Source organism: Silurus aristotelis (assembly GCF_946808225.1).
Source record: "Silurus aristotelis genome assembly, chromosome: 4".
Lineage (NCBI taxonomy): Eukaryota > Metazoa > Chordata > Actinopteri > Siluriformes > Siluridae > Silurus > Silurus aristotelis.
The window spans coordinates 18886043-18910487 of NC_139577.1; the positions used below are offsets into that span (position 1 = coordinate 18886043).

A 24445-nucleotide genomic window follows, 5' to 3' on the forward strand; every position below is an offset into this window, starting at 1 on the left:
AATCTTCACAAGGAAGATTAAGTCTTAATTACTGGGAATTAATGTTAATGTAAATGTTGTTATAGAGAAGCGATACAGGGGCTACAGGGAAAATTTAATTCTAGTTAATGACTGTGAAAGGCTCAAAATTTGTAGCTTAGATTATTTAATATACTTTCTTTCTTAGAAGTTAATTAGAGTAATTGTTATAATAGTTGGTGGAACAAGTATTCTAAAGTGTTACCACATAAAAGAAAAGAAACTGCAAGGAAATAAATAATAAAAAAACAACAACAACATTCAGAAATCAATATAAAATAGAAATAATTAAAATAATTTTCTTATTTCACATTACAATCACACATAGGAAGTTTGAAGGAGGAAGGAGGAAACACAAAATGGCCATGCAGCCTATAACCCTGGTTAAGGGCAAAGCCCCCAGAATAGATGTGTGAGACTGCAGTGCTACCTGCCCCTGTCACTCAGCAAACAAATATTTACAGTTTGAGTCCTCTATCTGCTTTAGGATTTTCATCTTTTTTTTTTTTTTTTTAAATATTACTGAATCTGTGACAACAGAATTTACAGCTTGGTCCACAAGATTATCTATAATATAACTGAATTAGTTAGCTGATGCTAGCTAGCACGGTAATTTAGCTACAGGATAGTTATTATGTGCTTAGATTGAGAACAACCTATAGCTTTCAGAGTATACATAAACATCTGGCATGGAACTGTATCAAAATCACCAAACAAATGAAGAAATTACCTTCAAAATTAGCTCATGGTCTGGGCTATTCACCCCAATCCCAACAACTGTGATTTCTGCTCCAAAAAAAGCGTCAAGTCTGGACCTGTCTCGCTTCGGTGCCGGCAAGAAGGTTTCTTTTCTATGGGTCATGGGACCCATAACATGTAACTTCTCCAAAAAATCACATTTTGACCATTACATGTTCTGTTTTGCAACTAGCAAAAAAATAAAATAAAAACAATAAATATATATCAACTATGATTTCTGCTTTATACAAAAATGTCAAGCCTTGACTTGTCTTGCATCAGTGCAAGTGAAAATCTCTCTTTATTCATGAGACACGGAGTCTGTAACTTATCCAAAACAAGCCCATTTTGAACATTGTCTTTATCTTCTGCTTTAGCGCATGTATATAAATATAAATATAAATAAATAAAATATATATATATATATATATATATATATATATATACATACACACACAACTGTGATTTCTGCTGTCTACTGTGCTTTGCTTCTTTGCTGGTGAAAATATCTCTTTATTCGTTGAACATGAAGTATCTTCCAAAACTTTTTGGACCATTGCACGTTCCACTCTACACCTAGCAGTTGCATAGTCTTTTATTGTAGACTGTATAAAGTTCTTTTCCTAAAACAAATGATATATTATTTTAACATTACGACTTCACGTCGGTCTACACGTCTCTTTTGTTTGTTTTTTATAAACTAAGTTAGCATGCTATTATTTCAGAATCGCGAGATGATCAAGATTCCTCCTGTAGGACTTTGCAGTGTTACTGTTCCACTCGCGGTGTGTACGTGACAATTCGGGCGTTTACCCAAATTTAGTGAGAGTGGGGGAGGGTCGGGGGGGGGGGGGGTCACACCGACCACCGCTTTCTAAAAGGCGAGGAATTCCTGCGGTGTGAAACGCTGTGAACGTGCTCTGAGTGCTGATTGGTTCAGAAGTTTGACTCGATAGCAAACTTTCTTCAATGAATGAACGATTCAGTAAGTTGCTGCTAAAGAAATCAGATGTTTTTTTTTTCCACACAATGGTTCATATATGTTATAGGTTATATAAAAAAATCAATCATTTGTAAGCATTCCTATTATGCACTGGGTACAAAAAACTATATATAGTTTCCACTCCTACTTTTTAAAGCACCGTGAGAATCCTGTTACAAATTTACAAAAATAACTGACTGAATTAATCTGATTTGTGAGACTGTAGATTGGTCGAGTATTAGATTGATCTAATAGCAAAACTTGTGATCACGTGATCATGATCCTTCGAGCCTGAGTATACGTCATTCCCAACACTAAACACAAACGCGCTAGACTTATTACATTGTTTCAACTTTTGTTCGAACTATTTTACATGTTGGGGTGGAGGTCATGGCGCCATTTTCTTCATTCCCAAATCACCAACCATTCACGTTTGCACCCCCCAACGGAAGTGAAGATCGTAAACCGATCTCGCTTCCCGAGAGCCGCGAGCGTTTGTAGAGCAGATGAAACGCGGAGAACGTGCCTTGAAAGCTGATTGGCTACGAAGTATGACGGAGGCGGAGCCAAAGACCGCCGCCTATAAATATTGCTGGGGAACTTCTGCGAGTTCGTGAGCTTCTTGGTCTGTTCCCAACATCCAGTCTGATCTTACCACAGGACATTTCCACCCCACCTTCACCATGGATTATTCGCAATCAGATTCTTGGGTTTCAAAACGCCTTTCATGGGGGAGAGTGGTCCAGAAACTGCTCCATCATACCGATGACCCCAAATCGACGGGGAAAAGAGATTCAGGTAAGCTCAGGTTAAATGTTTTTGAGCCTCGTATACTGGTTCAATGTCTACAGGAAAAGTTTACTGAAGATCTAAATTATGATTAATTTTAACGTTTTGAAAATAATGTCTGTTTCAGGGTGTTTATCGGTGATTTCGATGGACGACGATCCCCTTGAAGAGGCTTTGTGTGCGGAGACTGTAGCCAACGTGTCTGAGGTCCTGAGTGAGAGCAGTGCTGAGCTCCTCGGCTCCTCCAGACTGGTGATTCCTCACGATTTGCTGGAAAGGATCGGCCAGGAGCTGCTTCAGCTGGCTGCAACCGAACCCTGTGGTCTCCGAGGAGCCATCATCGACGTGTGTGTGGACAACAGCAAGACTCCTCAGAGTGTTGGACAGATATCAGTGGACTCCGATATTGTTCCAACGTTTCATCTCACATTTTTACTGCGGCTGGATCTTGGGGGACTGTGGCCGAAGTTCACGAGTAGACTCAGTAACTGTGTGAAACTAAGCACAAGCTTTACTGTGCTAAAGAGAAAGCTGTACAGCTCAGAGGAAGTGTACGTGGAAGAATTATGACCTGAAGATAAAAGCACTTCTTAAAATACTCTTACCAAGAGTTCTATGCAAACCCTACTTGAAAACTCTTGACTTTATTATTATTATTTCTTAAGTATGGGTTTTACTATACTGTTTTAAGCTGATGTAGGGCAAGATGTCTTAAAATTTACAGTACAAGCCCTATAAAATACCCATCACTTGAGTAATGGCAGCTAAAATGATTCTACCTCAGGAAAGAAATGTCAGGCATTTTATAATTGTGCTTATATTATTCTATGAAATGCTTGAATGTTTGCACGAATGAAAATTTGCACTACCTCATTATGTCAAAGTTTACAAAATGTATGTTACTTAATGATTTTATCAAGTGTTCTTTCATCATGATAGCTAAAGAAAAGTGTAACTAAATGAGGAACAGAACCAAAAGTATTGAATCTTAACATACTGCCAAAGATTTGTATAGTTCTATTTTTTTTATATATGTACATATCTTTTGGGACTTTTTTTTTACAAATTAAACTACATAATGATGCCAAAAAATTAATGCCAGTAATTTATTTTGTCTGTTTATTCAGTAATTTATTTTCTTTCTATTGTCTCTACCACACACCTTTTTAAATTGAGGTAAGAAGTAGTAATAAAGTATTACTAATTACGTTAGTTTTTACCAACTGCTTCCATCCAAACACATGGTAATGAAAATCCTTCATTTGGTATAATTACAGCTGTTTCTCAGACCCCTCATATCTATAATTAAATTGCACACAAGAATAGGTGATTTAAATTTTAATAAATACAGGGCAAAATCTCCATTAATCTCAAAGGCTTCTTTAAAAAAAATCCAACAGGTAATCTACAGTGAGGAATTAAATCCAAATAAGGCTTTCTTGATGTTCTTGCAGTTCAATAAAAAAAAAAAAATGAACTGGCTCAGATGAGATTTTACAACTTGCTTAACAGAAAACTTGGATGCATGGACAAAGTAAAAGGCATTACGTGTGGCGCGTAACTTACCATTTATAATATACCTATTTGTTTGTTTCACATTCATATAGCATTACCAATTACTTTCATATCAGCACAATTAACTGTTAGTGCTGTGCTTCAGCTACCCAATGATGTCACACTTCATCATTATGGGAAAGAGGAAAGATAACCGTGGCTGCTGCTGCTAATATTTTCTTTTCCTTGAACTGGTGCAAATTTCCAAAAATTTGTTTGGTGAGGTTATAGTTGGTCACCTTTAAATATGGACTTTCCTGAAACAACAGGGAAAAATAAGTCATGTGGAAATCAAATAAACGGACACTGAATTAAGTTTTAAATCTACATTGTTCATAATAGGTTATAAAAGACTTCTGATTAAAAAAAAAAAAAAAAAGAATGCCAAATACAGCACAATCTAAATAAAATCTTGTTAAGCAACAGTAGACAAACCAAATATTCTAAATTTTAGAATAACTGAAATACATTATTTGGTTTTTAAAAAGTAAATACACACACACACACACACACACACACACACACACACACACACACACACACACACACACACACACACACATATATATATACACACACACACACACACACACACACACACACACATATATATATACACACACACACACACACACACACACACACACACACACACACACACACACACACACACACACACATACATATATATACACATATACATACATATGTGTATATATATATATATATATATATATATATATATATATATATATATATATATATATATATATTTATAAAAAATAATGTTTTCATAAACACTTACTTGTTTTTTAGTGTCCATGTAAAAGGACCTGAATGTCTGACAGCTTTGAACAGCTGGGTGTACCCATCTTCTGGGCCCTTTGGTATAAGTCTGAATCTCCAAAATAACGTGCCCGATACAACAGTCCTTCCTCTGTAATGGCAAGCTCAAATATTCAGTACTGAAGAAGATCACGTGTTTTTAGAATAATAACTGTGCAGCACTTTGAACCACTTAATAAAAACAAATAAAACAAATGTATCAAATCTTTCCACCTCCCGATAAATAAGTGGATGCTTGTGGTTTTTATAAGATGATATGAAACTTAAAATTGTCTCGAAGTGCTATTTACAATGCCACTAGTGGTATCACTCACTCTGTTGCTTTTCCTTCCAGCAGTTATTTCGAAGGTTTGAAATGTAGTCATCCTCCACACTTTGCTCAATATTTTTGAGATGCTTTCCATTATATTCTTCTGAAAAGTGGTCACCTACATAGTAAGGCACTTTTAGATTAGTTGTTTGTCTTCTGTTCGTGTGCCCTGAGGATCTGTAACATATAAAACATTACATTAATTCTTGAAGCAATGACACCTAAAAGTCTGAAAACACATAGAAAATAAATCTGAGACTTGAAAGACAAATGTAAGGGCTTAGATTTTTTAATTGTTAGAACAAAGGCATTACATCTTCAAAACTGTGAATAGTTAAATGTTCCAAATGCTCTAAAGTTGTCTTGGTCCCTATTTAAATGCAAGCAATGACCATATTAACTGCTCATTTTTACTACTCTAGTAAAGCCTGTTCAGAAGACACTGCTCAATCTGATCTAAAATGAATCATAAGGTTTTGCACAATCTTGCTGCAAAAAAGACCACCACCAATACTAAACATTTTTCCCCTCAGTGAAACTCACTGCTGTCACTAATATAATCTGTAATAAATAAACAGCTGTATTCAGAAAAAAGAACAAAAAAATATATATTTTAAGATTTGATTATTTACCAGAAAGGCTAACTGTCTTCTTCAGGTTGTTAATTACACAAAAGAGACTGTTTGCTAAATTTTCAAATAAGTAAATTTTTACAAATTATACTCTTTGGTATATAAAATGAACATGAGTCAGACAAGTTTAAAAATAAAAAGGTATATGCTGGTGAATACAAGATGAGTGCAGACTTACGGCCTGTGGCTGAGACTGTAGGGGGGGCTGGACACCATCAACTGGCTAAGAGCTGAAACTATAATTAGGACGAGGATGGGCATCAGCTGAACAAACAGAGCAAGGCTTCCCTAATTTGTGGAAAAAATAATAATAAAGCATAATCTGTCCAACATTGCACTGTTCTTAGTGTTTAAAAAAAATAAATCAGTTTGTGGCTACACACCTTGGCAAACACATTTGCTGTCTTGAAAGAAACTGTGGTAAAATGCTCTAAAATGCATTAAACAGACAGCATGTTTTTAAAGAGGCTATAAAACTTTCCCAGTGCATAGTTACTTACATCTCTCCGTTGTTCTCTTCGTTCATGCCTCTGGTTATGTCCAAATCTCATCCTGCCATTACTATATACGTGGACATTGCCTGAAAGAAGTCAAGCAATTCATGAATGATTAAGTAGTGTACATTTGCAAAACTGCCAGCTCAGACGAGGAAATGTGTGTAGTCTAGCCACAATTTTAAATAATTAAAAAAAAAGAATAATTCCATGTTTTATATTTAATCCTTAGACTTACTGTTTGTCTAAAACTCCTCATACAAACTGGAAAATGCTGATCATCTGCTGTTCAAACTGAACAAAGGAGTCTGGGTTTAATTATGTTTAATATAGGTTAAATATTGGTTTTATATATATATATATATATATATATATATATATATATATATATATATATATATATATATATATATATATATATATATATATATATATATATATATATTCCAGTGACATGTAATAAATAAATAGTTAATTTTGTTAACTATATTATTATCTAACTTTGGAGCAGATGAAAATATACTGATAGATTTTATTTCACACAGATGAATAACCTACATTTAGCTTGAGTGAACGTGAGGGTGCCATGTGAGTTAAACACGTAAAATATTGAGCCAAGCAGGAAAATCAAGTCAAAAGCCAGTAATGTGTGATGGGGAAGGGGAAGGGCGCTCAGTGGTCTTCTAAGAATCTGTGGTTAGTCTCTAAGTCCAGATACACATTGAGTGTTTCATATGTAGTTTTTATTTGAGGGTGGGGCAGATCAAGTAAAACTACTTGTTTGGAAAGTTCCTGAAAGATAAAATGGGGGCTCCTACGCATGAAAGTTGGCATGAAAATGCACAAAAGTTGCAAGGTCTGCACGTACAAAGAAAAGATGTAACAAAAAGCCTTTCCTCACATCCATGGATCTGTGAAACTGTTTTGCTTCCACTTTCATAATTGTAAACATTTCACCTAAACATTATGCTCCATCTGGTTACAAAAAATCGGTTGGAAATCTGGGAAGATAAAGTAATGTGGCACCACTGGGGCAAAAAAACAAAACAAAACAAAAATCATAATATTTACTAATTTTCATCTCCTGCCCACTTTACTCTTTGCCTATCTAAAAAAAAAAAGAAAAAAAAAAAGAAAACATTAAAAAAATAAAAAAGCCCATAATACACACACAGTGAAGTATGTGATCCTCCTGATTGTACAACTTTCATCTGATCCCTAAACACCTTTACTGAAAATGCTTAGAAACTGCCACAAGGCAAAATATTGCTCTGCTGTAGCCTGATGCTTTGCCCAGTCACAATCTGTGCTTTTAAACTTCATTGGTTAATAATAGTAATTAGAAATGTATATCAAGTTAATGTTAAGTTGCCTGTTAAGCTAGTTTCTATGTAAAATGCCGGCAGAGGTCAAAGAGTTTATTTTTTCTGGTTACCCCCTCCCCAACACACATACACAAACACATCAACACAAAACATGCTCTAAGAAGTGTTTTTCCAAGCAAAACACTTTCCTCCAGGCTCTACTAGTTTTCTTCCCAATACAGCTTGGGATCACATAGCAAACAGCAGCAGCAATCCAGTGTCTAATCACATCACCCGATCACCGTAGCCTAGCCACTCTCAACAGTGGCTTCACCATATACAGAACAGCCAAAGTGTTCACTTACTAGATGGGAATCCACCGCCGAAGAACATGTTAAAGAGATCCTCTGGCGAAATATCTGCCTCAAAACCATGATGAGAATGGCCATGACGCGAGTGTTGAACTTTCTCCTCGCCATAAAGGTCGTACTGCTTCCGCTTTTCGGTGTTACTAAGAACGGCATACGCATTTCCGATAGCTATAATGGAAATGGTATAAAGATTATAGTAACCTTCCCAAAAACTGCTGAATTCTGATATTGTTAATAGCAATTAGGTTTGATTCAAACAAGCAAGTGAGAGTTACAAAGCATCGACATGCCATACCTTTAAAAGCCTCTGTAGCACCTGGAGCATGGTTTTTATCTGGATGAAATTTCAAAGCCAGTTTTCGGTAAGCTTTTTTTAAATCGTCATCGGACACATCTTTAGTGACTCCCAGAGTCTCGTAATAAGTTTTGCACTTCTTTATCCTACATAATAACAAAGACATATTACCACACCAAGACAAAATATTACCAGCAAGATGCCACAATTAATCACATTGTATGGCAATAGTAGAATTGTGGCCAAAAGTAAATGTACTGTTTGACTGCATCCAGTTGTTCTGCTGTATATGACTTGGCTCCATCTGTGGCACTGTCTTCTGATCTTTCCTCTCCAGGGCTGGCAGCTCGGTGTCGAACTCCATTGCCTTCGTTTTCTCCACAGTTATTATTACTGCCATGCGGCTTTCCATTCGGAGTTAAAGATTCTAATAAACCTAAAACAGCACGGTGAAGTAAAAACATGGGTCTTTCAAATTGACATGAGAAGCTGCAAGCAAATGTAATAGTCACTGAAAACAAATTTGTTTTGCATCAAATGTTGTATTAGTCAACAATAAAATGTATGTGTCTGCAGAGAGCTTTCAATCTCATTTCAGAGATGCTTTACAGAGATTTGAGGACTGTGAAAGTTACAGTATGCATCTTCCCCAACCCATAACACTACCATCTCAGGGATGTACTGTTTACATCAAACAGTGTCTCAGAGAACTCATGTTTACACGCAATTTATATTCTTTAAATCAGGATGATGCAGAAAACAAGAGCTTAAACACAATCACAGTGAGAAGGTTTGCTGTAAAATGATAAAAGAGCTTAAATCAACATTAAATATATTAAAGCTGGTTTGTCCAATTTATACGAAACACCGCAGTCACGTGATTAATTGGGGCGGGGTAGTGTGGTAATAATTCACTAGCAATCCTGGGTACAGTAAACTATACAACACCAGCACAGCAGCTTAGCTATTTTTATTATGTTCACATGCAGAATAATCGTAAAAATCATGTAATAACAGTAGAAAAAGTAGTCAAAAGGCATAATGTCATATACAAACATACAAGTTAGACTAGACACTCGGATGCTGGATAAGGTTAGCCATCGGGCTAGCTCCTAAACGCTACCGTTTTGGCTCTCGTGTAGCCCAACAGAAACAAATCCCCTTACGCTGCGCCTTCTGCGTAGGAAATAATTTTTGCGCCTTCTCCAGGAATCTACGAGCCTTGTCGGGCTGATGATTTTGAAGCGCCGAGACGGCAATTTCTATACAGCGTTCCGCCTCGTCCTTGTTTGATTCCATTGCGACAGCGGAACTGAAAATGGCTTTCAGGCGCCACATGATGACGCGGGCAAAAAAAAAAAAAAACACCACCACCACCAAATGCTCAGGTCGCATCTGTTATGCGTCACAGCGTGGGACCGGCAACACTTACCCGAACTGACCGAGAGCGACGGTGATGGGAAGACTTTCAATCCGCCCAGACTGTAGGATCTGAAATTAGACTTATAAGTGAAATGCGCCTGAATAAGATGTTCCCAGCAGTATTTAAAGGTGCTGGGGATCTTCTAAAAGTCTCCAACCGCTATGGAACACTCAGTCGCAGTTTAATGTGTGTCAGTAGTACAGAAAACAGGAGACGCAAAAAGAAATCCTTGCTTTCAAATAGAGAAGCTCTGCCTCTGGAGGAAAGACTTGCTGATACAGTGACCCCTTTGTGGCGACTGAGTTATGAGGAGCAGCTTCAGTGGAAACAGGAACGACAGGACAAGATTTTACTTCAGATGATCAAACACCTAGAACAGGACTCCTCTCTTTCTTCCAATAAGGGAGAACTCCCATTTCCTGTTCTGCCCATAGTGCCTTCACCAGTCAGAGATGGCTACCGCAATAAATCCACTTTCTCAGTCAACAAAGGAGTGGATGGAGATTCAAAAACTGTAGGATTCTACATTGGCACTGGAAAAGGTAGAGACATTGTCTGTGTTCACGGTGACCATCTTCTTAACATGCCGGCAAAGCACAAACTTGTGGGACGGTGCTATGAGGAGTTTATACGTGCTTCACCACTGAAACCGTGCATTTTGTTTCATGATGGAGGACACTGGAGAGAAATTACAGTGAGAACAAACTCTGACGGTAACACAATGGCCATAGTATATTTCCATCCACAAAATCTAAGTCCTGAGGAGATTGATGTCCATAAAGCATCTCTAGTAGAATATTTTATCGAAGGACCAGGGTCCGTTTGCCAGTTGGACTCTCTTTATTTCCAGGAAAGCACCATGACACGATGCAGTCATGAAGATTCCCCATACCAGTTGCTATATGGGGAACCCCATATCTATGAGGAGATACTTGGATTGAAGTTTCGCATCTCTGCTGATTCCTTTTTTCAGGTGAACAGAGATGCAGCAGAGGCCCTGTACACAACAGTAGCTGAGCTCAACAACGATAGTGAAAAAGGAACTCTGTTGGATGTGTGCTGTGGTACAGGAGCTATTGGCATTTCATTATCCCCCAGATTGAAAAAAGTCATTGGCATTGAACTGATTGAGCAAGCTGTAGAGGATGCGAAATATAACGCAGCACTAAATGGTGTTGAGAACTGCGAGTTCTTCTCAGGGAAAGCAGAGGTTGTTCTTCCTAATCTGATAAATGCGATGCACTTTGAGGGAACACTCACAGCTGTTGTGAATCCATCCAGGGCAGGTCTGCATTATAGAGTGATCCGAGCCCTGCGCAATCATCCAGACTTACAAAGACTTATCTATATATCCTGCAAGCCAGAAGGAGAAGCAATGCGGAATTTTCTGGAGCTCTGTGGAAAGACTGATTTAAAAAGAAGGTTTACTGGAGAGTGCTTTAAACCCAAACTTGCTGTTCCTGTGGACATGTTTCCACACACACCTCACTGTGAGCTGGTGCTTGTATTAGAACGATAAATATTAATGTTTAATAAACTTACCATAGCTGTTATACCACTTTTTTTTCCTGGTGTGGTCGACTGAAGTTTAAAAAAAAACAACAATTTTTAATAACATATTACTGGTATTATGATCCTCAAAAGAAGATGGAAATGCAGCCTCTTTAGTACCCAGTGCAAATCAGAACAAATCACAACTAGTTATGACATTGAGGACTCTTTATTAGTTATGTTGAATATGTTATGTTAAAGCTCCTGTCCCCAGTTTATTTGCATGTAACAATATACAAACAGCTCATTCAGTTTGAGATATAATCAATACAAACAAACTAAAAACAAAAGTATATTTCTTTAGTTTTACAATTAAAAGATGAATAGGAGTATAACCAATTTTCCTCACATAAGTTTGACTTGCTTTATAAACTTTCTTATCGTTCTTATCAAATGAACTTGATTTGAACCAGCACAGCACCCCACATTTAGCAAACTTTATTGATACAAACAGAACATTTATGTCAAATAAAGACTTTCGACTGTCCATGTTTTTTTTCTAAGTATTGCAATAGTTTTTCTTAGACGTCCTTCACAAAACAACTTTTGGCCATATACGTCAGTTATTTAATCTACAAAGAAGGAGATAAACAAAGTTCGGAACGGTATGTTGCGGATTAGGCAAGAAGTGCTGCCAAAAAGACTATTTTGAAGTTATGGATAGAACGATCAGCTACTGCAACAAATCAGTAATAGGCTAGAGAATTGATGTAACAAATTGTTCTTAAAAAACAAAAACAAATTACAGTATATGACACTGCACATTTTAATGGTTTGCTTATTTATTTTTAAAATAGATAAGTAAAATGTAGTTATTTATTTTTGCATTATTTATACATGCGTAATATTTACGTGTATAAAAACCTGTACTAATAATACTAACAAATGACTGTAGACTCACCAAGCCTATAGTTAGAACCTCCATCTTCCATTTAAAGTTTGACAAATCATCAAAAAATTTATTTATCTCTGGTTACCACTTTATTCTAATCAAGATTGCAATTGTAATTGTAGCCATAAGATACATGCAACATCTATATGTCTTTTAAATGAGCCTTTAAGATGCACTCAAGATGAACTTAGTTTGGGACCTTTTCAGTACAATCACAGAAAACCTTCATGACATCATCTCAATTAAAGGTAACTAAATCAACAATTGCCAGGTTAACTACAGTCCAACTAGAATAGATAGGCTGTAATTGTTTTGTTGCTACACAAATTATGATAAACTACATACTATACATTATAATGTTATGCAGGCTAAAATAAATATTGTTGCTGTGTGTAAGAGCATAGCAGACAACACAGAATAACCACAGTGCTATACAGTTAATTTTTAATATATCATTAAATGCATTTCAAAACAAGTTTAAAACTGGCGGTCAAAACAAGTTTAAAACACACTGCACCCTGATTGGTGACTTTCTGCGCGTTTGGCCTGTGTAGCTTTTATCCTCTTAATAAATAAATAAAAAGTAACGACTGATTAAATTGACTTTGTTACTGTAGATCACTGATATATATATATATATATATATATATATATATATATATATATATATATATATATATATATATATATATATACACACATACGTATATTAATAGAGAGAGAGAGAGAAAGAGAAAGAGAAAGAGAAAGAGAGAGAGAGTAAAAAAAAAAAAGTGATTGTTTGGACAGCAGAATCCAGCATAATCATCAGCTGACAACCAATGAGACTTTCAAAGCAGGGTCACCTCCCAACCAACTGCAACATTTATAAATGGAACGACGAGAGGCTTAGTTAAGTAAGTGGAATAAAGCACTAGTGCAGCTCTCCAAATAACTTGCTGTAACTAGCATTTTGAAGGTAGGTCGACAAAAACAAGGTATTAACAGTTACCAATTGAGAGCAACGCATGTTAAACTACTAACACAATAGAGTTCTTTTTGTGTGCTTTTTTTTATTATTATTGTAATCTTTTTTTAATGAATGAGGCTTTCATGAGGCTTTGTCTCTTTCAAGGCGATACAGACCAAACTGACAATATGACTCAGACAGAAAAGAGGGATAAGCCAGTCATTCACCGAACACATGAAGAAAATAGTGAAGCAGATGATATTTTTGATGAATCCTACAAGGAGAAAGAGGGCTCTCTGCCACCAATGAAGATAATTTGGAGAAATGTTATGATGATGACTTTGCTGCACATTGGAGCTGTTTGGGGATTGATCCTGATCCCTTCTGCTAAACCAATAACACTGTTCTGGGGTGGGTTATCTCTTCTGAATTATTCTATGCATTGATATCATCGTATTTAATACATGACATTATGCATTTGTTAAAATACAAATGCTTTTTTTCTATCATGGTGGTGTTTAATGTATTCTGGATGGGGATAAAAATTTATCTTATCTAGTTTAACATATACTCGTTGAAATTATTTTGTTAAGATCTTCAGAGATAGAGTAGACATTTCCTCTTTATAGAAGTAGGTTCTAGTTTTTTAAAAGCTAAACAGCCTGATCTTTTCACAAAATCCTAGGTGAAGTCAGGAGTGATGGAGACTTTGCTGAAAATCTTGCAATACAAAACATATTCGAAGTTGCATTCAAGGTTGCTTTGAACGATAAAACAATCACTTTGTCAATAAGCTATTTGTCAATATTTGTCTCTAACAGAGCGTGTCTAAACAAACAACACAGTGAGAGATTCACCACCTATGCAAAAACATCTCTGTGCAGGAATGTCACTCCTCTCAGCACTACTGTTTCTGAGCAGGCAGGGAACTTTCTAGGGTTCCTAAGAGACTACATACTATGCTTTTAAACCATGCACTTTAAAATGGTTCGGGTCCTGGGTGGCCCCAAGCAACCTAAGAGTATTGTTTCTCATCCATAAATACCATAGAATTAGCACTTCGGTGAAGAAAAGAACACCTGAACATTCATTCAAAAATGTGTCATTTTACAGCATGGGTGTGCTTTATGATTAGTGCCATGGGAATAACAGCTGGTGTACATCGGCTCTGGAGCCACAGACCCTATAAAGCTAAACTGCCATTAAGAATCTTCCTAGCCTTTGCAAACTCTATGGCCTTTCAGGTAAATGAATTTTCTTAAGTGATTCAGCCTTGACCCAACTTAAATCTAATTGGTATAAAACAGGGATCATGTTTTTCCTTTTTTTTTTGTTTAGCATGTTAAATAGCTGTAGAGTCCCAGAGGTGTCTGTAAAGCATAGCCAAGGGACCAGTGTTAATTTTTATGCCTAAACTACCATTGTCACAGTTATAAAACATTTTCTTAAGGACTTATAGTTGTTTGATTAGTCACTTGGATTTCATAGGTTCAATCCAAGCTTGAATAAAAAAGTCAGTAATTAATAGTGACTTATTGTATAATCAATATTGACTTATTGACAGAGCTGCTGTTCTGTTGAATGACTATCCAGTAAATAAACATGATTGATAACCTCTGTAATCATACTGACTCTGTGCAGGGTTTGTTGATAAATCATGAGAGCAGTGATAGTTGTAATTCCACAAGTTGTGTCTAGTCCTACTAAATGTAATCTAGCATTTTTTTTGTCCCAGATAGAAATACTTTAATAGTTAGGTGACAAATCCCCCTCTGCATCTTATGGTTTGTCATTATGTAACACTGAATATAATTATACTACATAAGTAGCACCTGATAATTGCCATCTGTGTTAATTCTGTCCATTCAGAATGATATCTATGAGTGGAGCAGAGACCACCGTGTCCACCACAAGCATTCAGAGACCAATGCAGATCCACATAATGCCAGTAGAGGCTTCTTCTTTTCCCATATTGGCTGGCTGTTCGTACGTAAGCACCCAGAAGTAATTGAAAAAGGAAGCAAGCTGGACCTCAGTGACCTCAAGGCGGATAGTATCGTTATGTTCCAGAGAAGGTATAAACATATATTTTAAAACTTGTAAATTTAACGATTAGAATACAGAAATCACTTTATTGTGTAAAGTAAATTGCATTAGTGTTTGGACAAACTCTGGGTTCTCTGCAGGAGGATCTAGAATGCAAAGTTTGTCCTAAGACCAATGCAATTTAAACAAATACCAAGTGAGCGTTTAACTGGTTACTTATTGGTTCAAAGACCAATACAAAGTGATTGATCACTTGCATTTTATAAGTTTAATCCAAGAAAAATTCTGTAATTAATATTTACTTATTGTATAATTAATATTGATTTATTGATAGAACTGATGTTCTGTTGAAGTTCTCAGATATTAAATATTTCCAGGCCAACAATAATTCATAGTTATTTGACCATATCCAACCAATAATGATTTTCATGCACTATGAAATTGAACCTATCATGGATGCAAGTATGAATACACTCTACAAATAGATGCAAGCAGGGTTTTTTCACTCACCCGGCCCCTTTTGAGTCAAAGTATTACTCACAATGTGTGGCGTGGCATGTTGATAAAAGCATCCCACCTCTGCCAAAAAACACGTCATCTTACAGTGAATGAGTTGGGGACAGAAACCATCCTGTTTGTGTGCATGCAGTGGTAGAGTCATCCGGGAATGTCATTGTGAAGGGATCAGCACATATACACTCAGTTAGTAGAACAATAACTTGCTTTTATATATTTTAGAAATAAATTGAAATTAAACAAAAAAGCCAGCTTTTACATCAAAGCACAACACACACACACACACACACACACACACACACACACGCATATATATATATATATATATATATATATATATATATATATATATATATAAATATATACACACAGTGCCTTGCGAAAGTATTCGGCCCCCTTGAACTTTGCGACCTTTTGCCACATTTCAGGCTTCAAACATAAAGATATAAAACTGTAATTTTTTGTGAAGAATCAACAACAAGTGGGACACTATCATGAAGTGGAACGAAATTTATTGGATATTTCAAACTTTTTTAACAAATAAAAAACTGAAAAATTGGGCGTGCAAAATTATTCAGCCGCTTTACTTTCAGTGCAGCAAACTCTCTCCAGAAGTTCAGTGAGGATCTCTGAATGATCCAATGTTGACCTAAATGACTAATGATGATAAATAGAATCCACCTGTGTGTAATCAAGTCTCCGTATAAATGCACCTGCACTGTGACAGTCTCAGAGGTCCGTTTAAAGCGCAGAGAGCATCATGAAGAACAAGGAACACACCAGGCACGTCCGAGATACTTTTGTGGAGAAGTTTAAAGCCGGATTTGGATACAAAAAGATTTCCCAAGCTTTAAACATCCCAAGGAGCAATGTGCAAGCGATAATATTGAAATGGAAGGAGTATCAGACCACTGCAAATCTACCAAGACCTGGCCGTCCCTCTAAACTTTCAGCTCATACAAGGAGAAGACTGATCAGAGATGCAGCCAAGAGGCCCATGATCACTCTGGATGAACTGCAGAGATCTACAGCTGAGGTGGGAGACTCTGTCCATAGGACAACAATCGATCGTATACTGCACAAATCTGGCCTTTATGGAAGAGTGGCAAGAAGAAAGTCATTTCTTAAAGATATCCATAAAAAGTGTCGTTTAAAGTTTGCCACAAGCCACCTGGGAGACACACCAAACATGTGGAAGAAGGTGCTCTGGTCAGATGAAACCAAAATCGAACTTTTTAGCAACAATGCAAAATGTTATTTTTGGCGTAAAAGCAACACAGCTCATCACCCTGAACACACCATCCCCACTGTCAAACATGGTGGTGGCAGCATCAAGGTTTGGGCCTGCTTTTCTTCAGCAGGGACAGGGAAGATGGTTAAAATTGGTGGGAAGATGGATGGAGCCAAATACAGGACCATTCTGGAAGAAAACCTCATGGAGTCTGCAAAAGACCTGAGACTGGGATGGAGATTTGTCTTCCAACAAGACAATGATCCAAAACATAAAGCAAAATCTACAATGGAATGGTTCATAAATAAACATATCCAGGTGTTAGAATGGCCAAGTCAAAGTCCAGACCTGAATCCAATCGAGAATCTGTGGAAAGAACTGAAAACTGCTTTTCACAAATGCTCTCCATCCAACCTCACTAAGCTCGAGCTGTTTTGCAAGGAGGAATGGGCAAAGATTTCAGTCTCTCGATGTGCAAAACTGATAGAGACATACCCCAAGTGACTTACACCTGTAATCGCAGCAAAAGGTGGCGCTACAAAGTATTAACTTAAGGGGGCTGAATAATTTTGCACGCCCAATTTTTCAGTTTTTTTATTTGTTAAAAAAGTTAAAAAAAAAGTTAAAATATCCAATAAATTTCGTTCCACTTCATGATTGTGTCCCACTTGTTGTTGATTCTTCACAACAAAAATTACAGTTTTATTATCTATATGTTTGAAGCCTGAAATGTGGCAAAAGGTCACAAGGTTCAAGGGGGCCGAATACTTTCGCAAGGCACTGTATATATATATATATATATATATATATATATATATATATATATATATATATATATATATATATATATATATATATAAATAGTTTTACGAGAGATTAAATATTTATCTTTGTTTCACTGGCTTAGGTACTATAAGGCATCTGTGGTGCTGATTTGCTTCGTGTTTCCCACACTGGTACCCTGGTACTTCTGGGGGGAAAGCCTGTGGGTGTCTTACTTAATCCCAGGTCTGTTAAGATACGCTGTGGTCCTTAATGCTACCTGGCTGGTTAATAGTGCTGCCCACATGTGGGGTATGAGACCCTTTGATGCCAACATATACCCCAGAGAGAACAAATTTGTTGCCTTCGGTGCTGTAGGTAGGACGATTTTAAATACACACTTATTTTTATATTTATAGGTTAAAGATTACAAGGTTTTAAAAATAGAGCTTATTATTATGACAGTTCTTCAATTGTATGTAAAAATTTAACAATTTTTACATTAATCATATGAGAATTTTGCAATGTAGAACATTATTCCTTCTTTAATATGTATTATTAGTATGTGCATATCATTATGAGGATACAGTAAGATTTTAATAAACATAATAAAATATTCCATTATACTTTGAATCTCTAAATACTGTGGTTATGATAGTAATTAATGATATAAATTTACAAGAAAAGGCACTATTAATATATAACGGCTTTTGTACTTGCTTTATTTCTGTAGAAGTTCATTAGTTTGTTATTGTGGTTGGTTAATATTCGTTTTTTCATTTCAGGGGAAGGCTTCCATAATTTCCATCACACGTTTCCATCTGACTATGCTACCAGTGAGTTTGGCAGTGTGCTGAACTTCACCACAGTGTTTATTGATTTTATGTGCTTCATTGGCCTTGCCGAAGACCGCAAGAGAACATCTCAGGAAGCAATTAAGGCTCGGGTTCAACGCACGGGTGATGGCAGTTACAATAGTGGCTAAGTAATTTCTTACATTTTAGAAGCCAAATGTGTCATGTAGAGCTAAACCAAAATCTAAATATGCAGTGAAATGTTCAGTGAAAATGCTAGTATTCATTATATTTCTAAAAGTGAATTAAAATAAAAACAATTCTTGATTACACAGACTGAGGATTATTGTTTCATATTTTGACATTTTAATATGAATCTGTGTGTACTTTAGTGCTGTAAAGATTAATTTGGAACATGATTTTGCTATAAATCACAGGTACTGGAACAGTATTGCTTCAGCAGTGCATTCAGCTAAATCTAGTAGCTGAATGCACTGCTAACGCAATACTGTTCCAGTTCCAGGGAATCATTATACAGCTTGTAAACATTGATAAACTGTGCAAGCTATACAATTACAGCTTATATAACCTTAACAATGTACTACTATTCGTTCCTTTGACACTTTTGATATACATTCCAGGCTCACAGACACAAGAAACTATTTCTTTTTTTACTATTTTTAAACAGTTTCGCTGCAAACCGATACTGTTCATTTGCACACAGAGACATCTTACTGTCAATTCAAGAAATCTTCACAAATCTTCAGATTTCAATTTATGTAAATAAAAATGATATAAAAATTTCAGGTTACATTGTAAAAAAAATCTTGATATATTATTTAAAAAAATGTATACAGTTTATAATAAACCTTCCTGTGACATGAAATTGCATAGATATTGGCATCCCTCTACTTAGTTCACATTCCTTTTGATAAGATGATAATATTTCTTTTGATAATTATTATTATAAGCTTATGACCATGAACACCTCTGAATTTCTGCCAAAAAAATTTTATTCAGGTCAGGAAGTAAAAATATATAAACAAGGTTATCTCTTCATTTCTATCAAAGACAGAGCAAACAAACACAGCCAGTTAAATAGGATCACATTTGGTAGACTAAACATTTTTATAGACAGAGCTGTCAATTAGCTTAAAACTATTTCTACTAGAGCACAAGCAGTTAAGGTAAGAGCACCATGTTTTTCAAACATTTACTGAACTCTAGTCTAATAAATGGAGTTCAGATTCCCTTTACTACAATAGAAACATTTGATGATTCAGATGATTAATCTGAAGATTATCAAATAGATGATCATCTAGTTTCTTCTCCAAACATTCTTCTTTAATGCTAAAAATGTCATGTACATTAATCTGATAAAAGCTAATTTTTTCTGGCATATAAGCCATTTCCTCTCAGAATGTAACAGCTGTTTTTAACCAATTTCTGAATTCATAAAATTCAGGTACATAAACTCATCTACTTTCACCACCTCTTCATCCTGCAACCGCACCACTACACTGCCCTCCCTCTCATTCACACACATGTACTCTGTCTTACTCCCACTGATTTTCATTCCCCTTCTCTTCAGTGTGTACCTCCACCTCTCCAGGCTCTTCTCAACCTGCTCCCTACTCTCACCACAAATCACAATATCTCGTCCGTCAACCTGTCCATCACCACTAAGAAAAAAGGAAAGGACTCAGAGCCGATCCTTGATGCGGTCCAACCTCTACCTTAAACCAGTCTGTCATTCCAACTCCACACATCACTGCTGTCACAATGTCCTGCACCACCATCACATACTTTTTTGCCACACCTGAGTTCCTTATACAATACCACAACACCTCTTTTGGCACCCTGTCATACATTTTCTCTAAATACACAAACACAATGCAACTGTGACCTTCTGACCTTCTCTATACTCCTCCATCAACATTGCATATGTGGTACTGATCAACTTTATTCCCCTGTAGTTACTGCAGGTCTGTACATCTTCCTTATTCTTAAAATTGGTACCAGCACACTCCTTCTCCATTCTTTAGGCATCCTCTCACCTTCCAGAATTTGGGTAAACAAACTTGTTAAAAACTCCACTGCCATCTCTCCTAAACATCTCCATGCGTCTATCGGTATGTCATCTGGTCCTACCGACTTTCCACTCTTCATCCTCTTAATAGCTGTTCTCACTTCCTTCTTACTAATCCTTTCCCTTTCCTGCTTCACCATCTCCACATCATCCACCCTTCTCTTTCTCTCGTTTTCCTCATTCATCAGCTGCTCAAAATACTCCCTTTATCTTCTCAACACACTCTCCTCACTAGTCACACATTTCCATCTCCATCCTTTATTGCTCTAACTTGCAACACATCCTTCCCAGCTCGGTCCCTCTGCCTGGCCAATCGATATAAATCCTTTCACCCTTCCTTAGTGTCCAACTTCATCACTTCTGCAGTAGTTGCCAATCACCACCACCGAGCCCCTGTCTGACCTCTTCTCTAAATCTCACACTACAGTCTTTCTCCTTCAGTTTCCTCCTTTCAGTCCTCACTCTTCTGCTCTTCTTCTTTACCTCCAAAGGTCAAAAAAAGTTGTCCCTTTCTGTAAAATTGAATAAATAAACATTTCTAAAAGAATTTTATGAGTTGCATGTTGATTTTATTTATGGATGTTAACTTAAAAATATAGCAGTTACAGTCTTTATTAACCAGCATTACTACATGGGGCACAAATGTATAAAATGTTTAAATAAATTTTAGCCTATTTCTTTTATTTGGGAACCTGTAATATTCACGTATTTCTATATCCAATAGCTGTTCATCATAGTGTTTTTGTAAACATAAACAAAAACTGCAGCTTGTATTTAAAAACTAAGAGTTGAATGATTGCAAATGATTGCTGAGGTTAGACGCAGGTGCTGGAATTGCATTAGCCTACGTGGTTTTAGAAAGCCTCAAAAGCATAATAACAAACACGTGTGTGTGTGTGTGTGTGTGTGTGTGTGCGTGTGTGCATGCGTGTGTTTGGCACTAGCCCCCTCTGCTGACTACAAACTGGAGAGCGCTCTTGCAGTCTTGATGCAGGTACAAGTGCTACTAAATACACCCACTGCAAAAAATAGAGTACAAGTTAAAATCTTGGGCAAACCTGCTCCTTCTGTATTTTTTTCTTTATTTGTATTATTTTAAACATTGTACCTTAAACCTGAAGAAAGAACACATTTGAAATTATGTTGTAAACAGAAAAATGTTAAACAACCAAGGAATATGTTTTAGATTGTCCAAAGTATTTACATTTAGCTTAAATGCCATCTTAGCAAACTCATAGCATTCTTTCATCAGATTCACGAGGTAGTCACCTAGGAATGGTTTTCAATTCACAGTTATGCCTTGTGAAGTGGTTTTTTTTTTTTAATATTCTTGCCTTCTTATTGTGCTTTAGACCATTATCTGTTTTGTGCAGAGGAAAGGGTAAGTGCAGAAGCAATAGTCCCATTAGTGCTGCTACAACTACCGTACAAATCCATATGATGGCTAGAAACACTTTGTTAATTGAAGAGACAATCCATTAATATTTTAAGAAATGAAGGTCAGTATAAAAAATCACAAGAACTTTAAATGTATTCCCAAGTGCAGTCTCCAAAACTACTAAATACTTTGATGAAACAGGCTCTCATGAGGACTGTCCCAGGAAAGGAAGACCAAGAGCTACATCTGCTGCAGGGATAAGTTTATTACAAGTATCAGCCTCAAAAACCACCAATCTACATAATAAATCAAATATATTAGATCAGTGAGAAGAACAGTGGACATTTTTGTTTAAATGAATCAGAATCTGAGATTTTATGTTCTAAATGCCATATATTTATTTTATGTACAGAGAGTGAAAGGATGGCTTTTCAATGTGTGGTTTCCACTATGAAGCCTGGAAAAGGTGTGATGGTGTGGGGGGGTTCTTTTATGGTAACACTGATTGTGATTTTGTCAAAATAGAGAGCACACTTAACCAACATGACTATCACAACATTGTGCAGCAGCATGCCATCCCTTCTGGTTTGCACTTAATGGGACTATAATTTGTTTTTCAACAGGACACCGACCACAAACACACTCTGGGTTATGTAAGAGCTATTTGTTCAAGAAGGAGATTGATGGAGTGCTGAATTAGATGACCTAGCCTTCACAATCACCTAATCTAAATCCATTTGAGATGGTTTGGGATGGGTTGTACCAGATAGTGAAAGAAAAGCAGCCAACAAGCACTCAACACCTCTTGGAACTCCTCAAGATTGTTGTAAAATCATTCTAGGTGACTACCTCATGAGGCGGACTGAGAAAATGGCAAAAATTTGCGAAGCTCTCATCAAAGCAAAAGATGGCTACTCTGAAGAATCAAAATGTCTGGAAGTGGAGATATTTCAGTAGTACAAGTGTATATAAATTAGTTCATTTGCTTAAATCCCAGAACCACCAAACAAGACATGTCAACTCAGTTATATTCTGCCTCCGAATAATTATTGTGTTATTTAAATATATTATAATACAAAACTTAAATTTAAATAGGAACTTTATAGGCGTTTATTTGATCCTATAATAAGATTGTACAGAACTTTAATGTAGCCTAATATATTTTACAACATTAATGAAAACTTTTACAGCAATTTAACAGTGTCCTTTATACACCCCATTACTGTATTACTGTTTAAATGGCTCATACTTCAGCTAATAATTTTTTATTATATAAAAATTGTTTAAAATAAAATATAATATAAATAAAAAATATATAAAGTTGTTTGTGCCACACGTTTATAATCATTGATTTGACAATTAGACTGCACAAAAAGTATTTGTTATTAATATCACAGTCACTGCAAAAATTGTAGATTGCTGTCATCAGTGTCATCAAAATTAATTCCCGTCTGTGGATTTATCATGTTTATGAAGTCTATGGGGTACATCACATGTTTAGTTAAACCAAGTTTACCTTTCTTTCTTTCTTTCTTTCTTTCTTTCTTTCTTTCTTTCTTTCTTTCTTTCTTTCTTTCTTTCTTTCTTTCTTTCTTTCCTTATTTAGTCGCAGAATTGACTCATTTACAGATTATACTTGCGAATCAAATCACTAGTAGGTGGGCAAATTCATGACTTAACCATTGTCTTAGAAAAAAAGAAAAATTATTTCCGGCCCTTTCAGGTCATAATCCAGAGGCATCTCTTTATAATAACGTTCCTTAATCTTAAATTAGACCGAACATGAGCTGTGATAAAAACGGGAGATTATTGAACATTACAACAAAAGAGCTTTGAGTTTGTCAGGATTAGGAGAGCAAACACAATGTTGTCATGACCTGTTCATTTCATTACATCGATCGGCACCGTTCCTATTCATTTCATCCTCTTAAATCTGTCTCTTGTTCACTCCTGCATCTGATAAAGTTGGTCTATTCTGAAAGCTTCTGCAGCAGATTATAGAGTCCGGTATTAGACGCATTCAGCACACGAATCCCAGATCAGATTTGTGATTCGTTCAATTTATAGGCAAAGCCATTTCTACAGAATGAGGTTGTTCGGGATTAAGAATGATTGAATATAAAGTCTGCACTGAATAAAAAAAAAAATCAATACAAATAAAGTGCACTAATTTCCTAAACAGAGAAGAATCCAAATAACATTTGGCGTTTGATCGGGGCGATAATCCCCGAGCATCCTTGGTTCCCAGGCTACTGTATCACACTGACTAAATAGAGTTTTTGAGGAGATCAGCGATCTCCAGTCCGAATTCATATGGATTCGCCCCAACTGTTAAGGCACCCTGAGCTCTTCCCCGCTATTTGGCCCCGGGGAACCACTGTGCCCTTTTGATCATTTCAGTCTCAGCTAGGCACAATAGTGCTGATTGGCTGAAAGGCTAAGAAGGGGGGAAAAGGCTTTAATTAAGCAGATAAACTCGGT

General features: G+C 36.3%; 4 protein-coding genes across 4 annotated transcripts; 3 read left to right on the plus strand and 1 right to left on the minus strand.

Annotated features, from left to right (window-relative positions):
• The first annotated feature begins 2333 nt into the window (after positions 1-2333).
• Positions 2334-3536, plus strand: LOC310725124 (DNA damage-inducible transcript 4 protein-like). The gene is made up of 2 exons (XM_083539764.1): positions 2334-2536; positions 2655-3536. The coding sequence occupies exons 1-2, from the start codon at positions 2422-2424 to the stop codon at positions 3095-3097; spliced, it is 558 nt and encodes a 185-aa protein (XP_083395890.1). The 5' UTR covers positions 2334-2421; the 3' UTR covers positions 3098-3536.
• Positions 3537-3850: 314 nt separating this feature from the next.
• dnajb12a (DnaJ heat shock protein family (Hsp40) member B12a) lies at positions 3851-9686 on the minus strand. Its single transcript, XM_083539766.1, has 9 exons — positions 9500-9686; positions 8592-8769; positions 8334-8479; positions 8033-8206; positions 6370-6449; positions 6048-6157; positions 5242-5414; positions 4887-5018; positions 3851-4338 (listed from the first exon to the last, which is right to left on the minus strand). The coding sequence occupies exons 1-8, from the start codon at positions 9669-9671 to the stop codon at positions 4894-4896; spliced, it is 1158 nt and encodes a 385-aa protein (XP_083395892.1). The 5' UTR covers positions 9672-9686; the 3' UTR covers positions 3851-4338; positions 4887-4893.
• Positions 9687-9722: 36 nt separating this feature from the next.
• trmt2b (tRNA methyltransferase 2 homolog B) lies at positions 9723-11312 on the plus strand. The gene has a single exon (XM_083539765.1). The coding sequence runs from the start codon at positions 9848-9850 to the stop codon at positions 11273-11275; it is 1428 nt and encodes a 475-aa protein (XP_083395891.1). The 5' UTR covers positions 9723-9847; the 3' UTR covers positions 11276-11312.
• A 1609-nt stretch (positions 11313-12921) lies between these two features.
• scdb (stearoyl-CoA desaturase b) lies at positions 12922-20478 on the plus strand. Its single transcript, XM_083539767.1, has 6 exons — positions 12922-12997; positions 13314-13559; positions 14262-14392; positions 15018-15223; positions 17849-18081; positions 18489-20478. Exons 2-6 carry the CDS (start codon positions 13337-13339, stop codon positions 18686-18688), a joined length of 993 nt encoding a protein of 330 aa, XP_083395893.1. The 5' UTR covers positions 12922-12997; positions 13314-13336; the 3' UTR covers positions 18689-20478.
• Positions 20479-24445: the final 3967 nt, after the last annotated feature.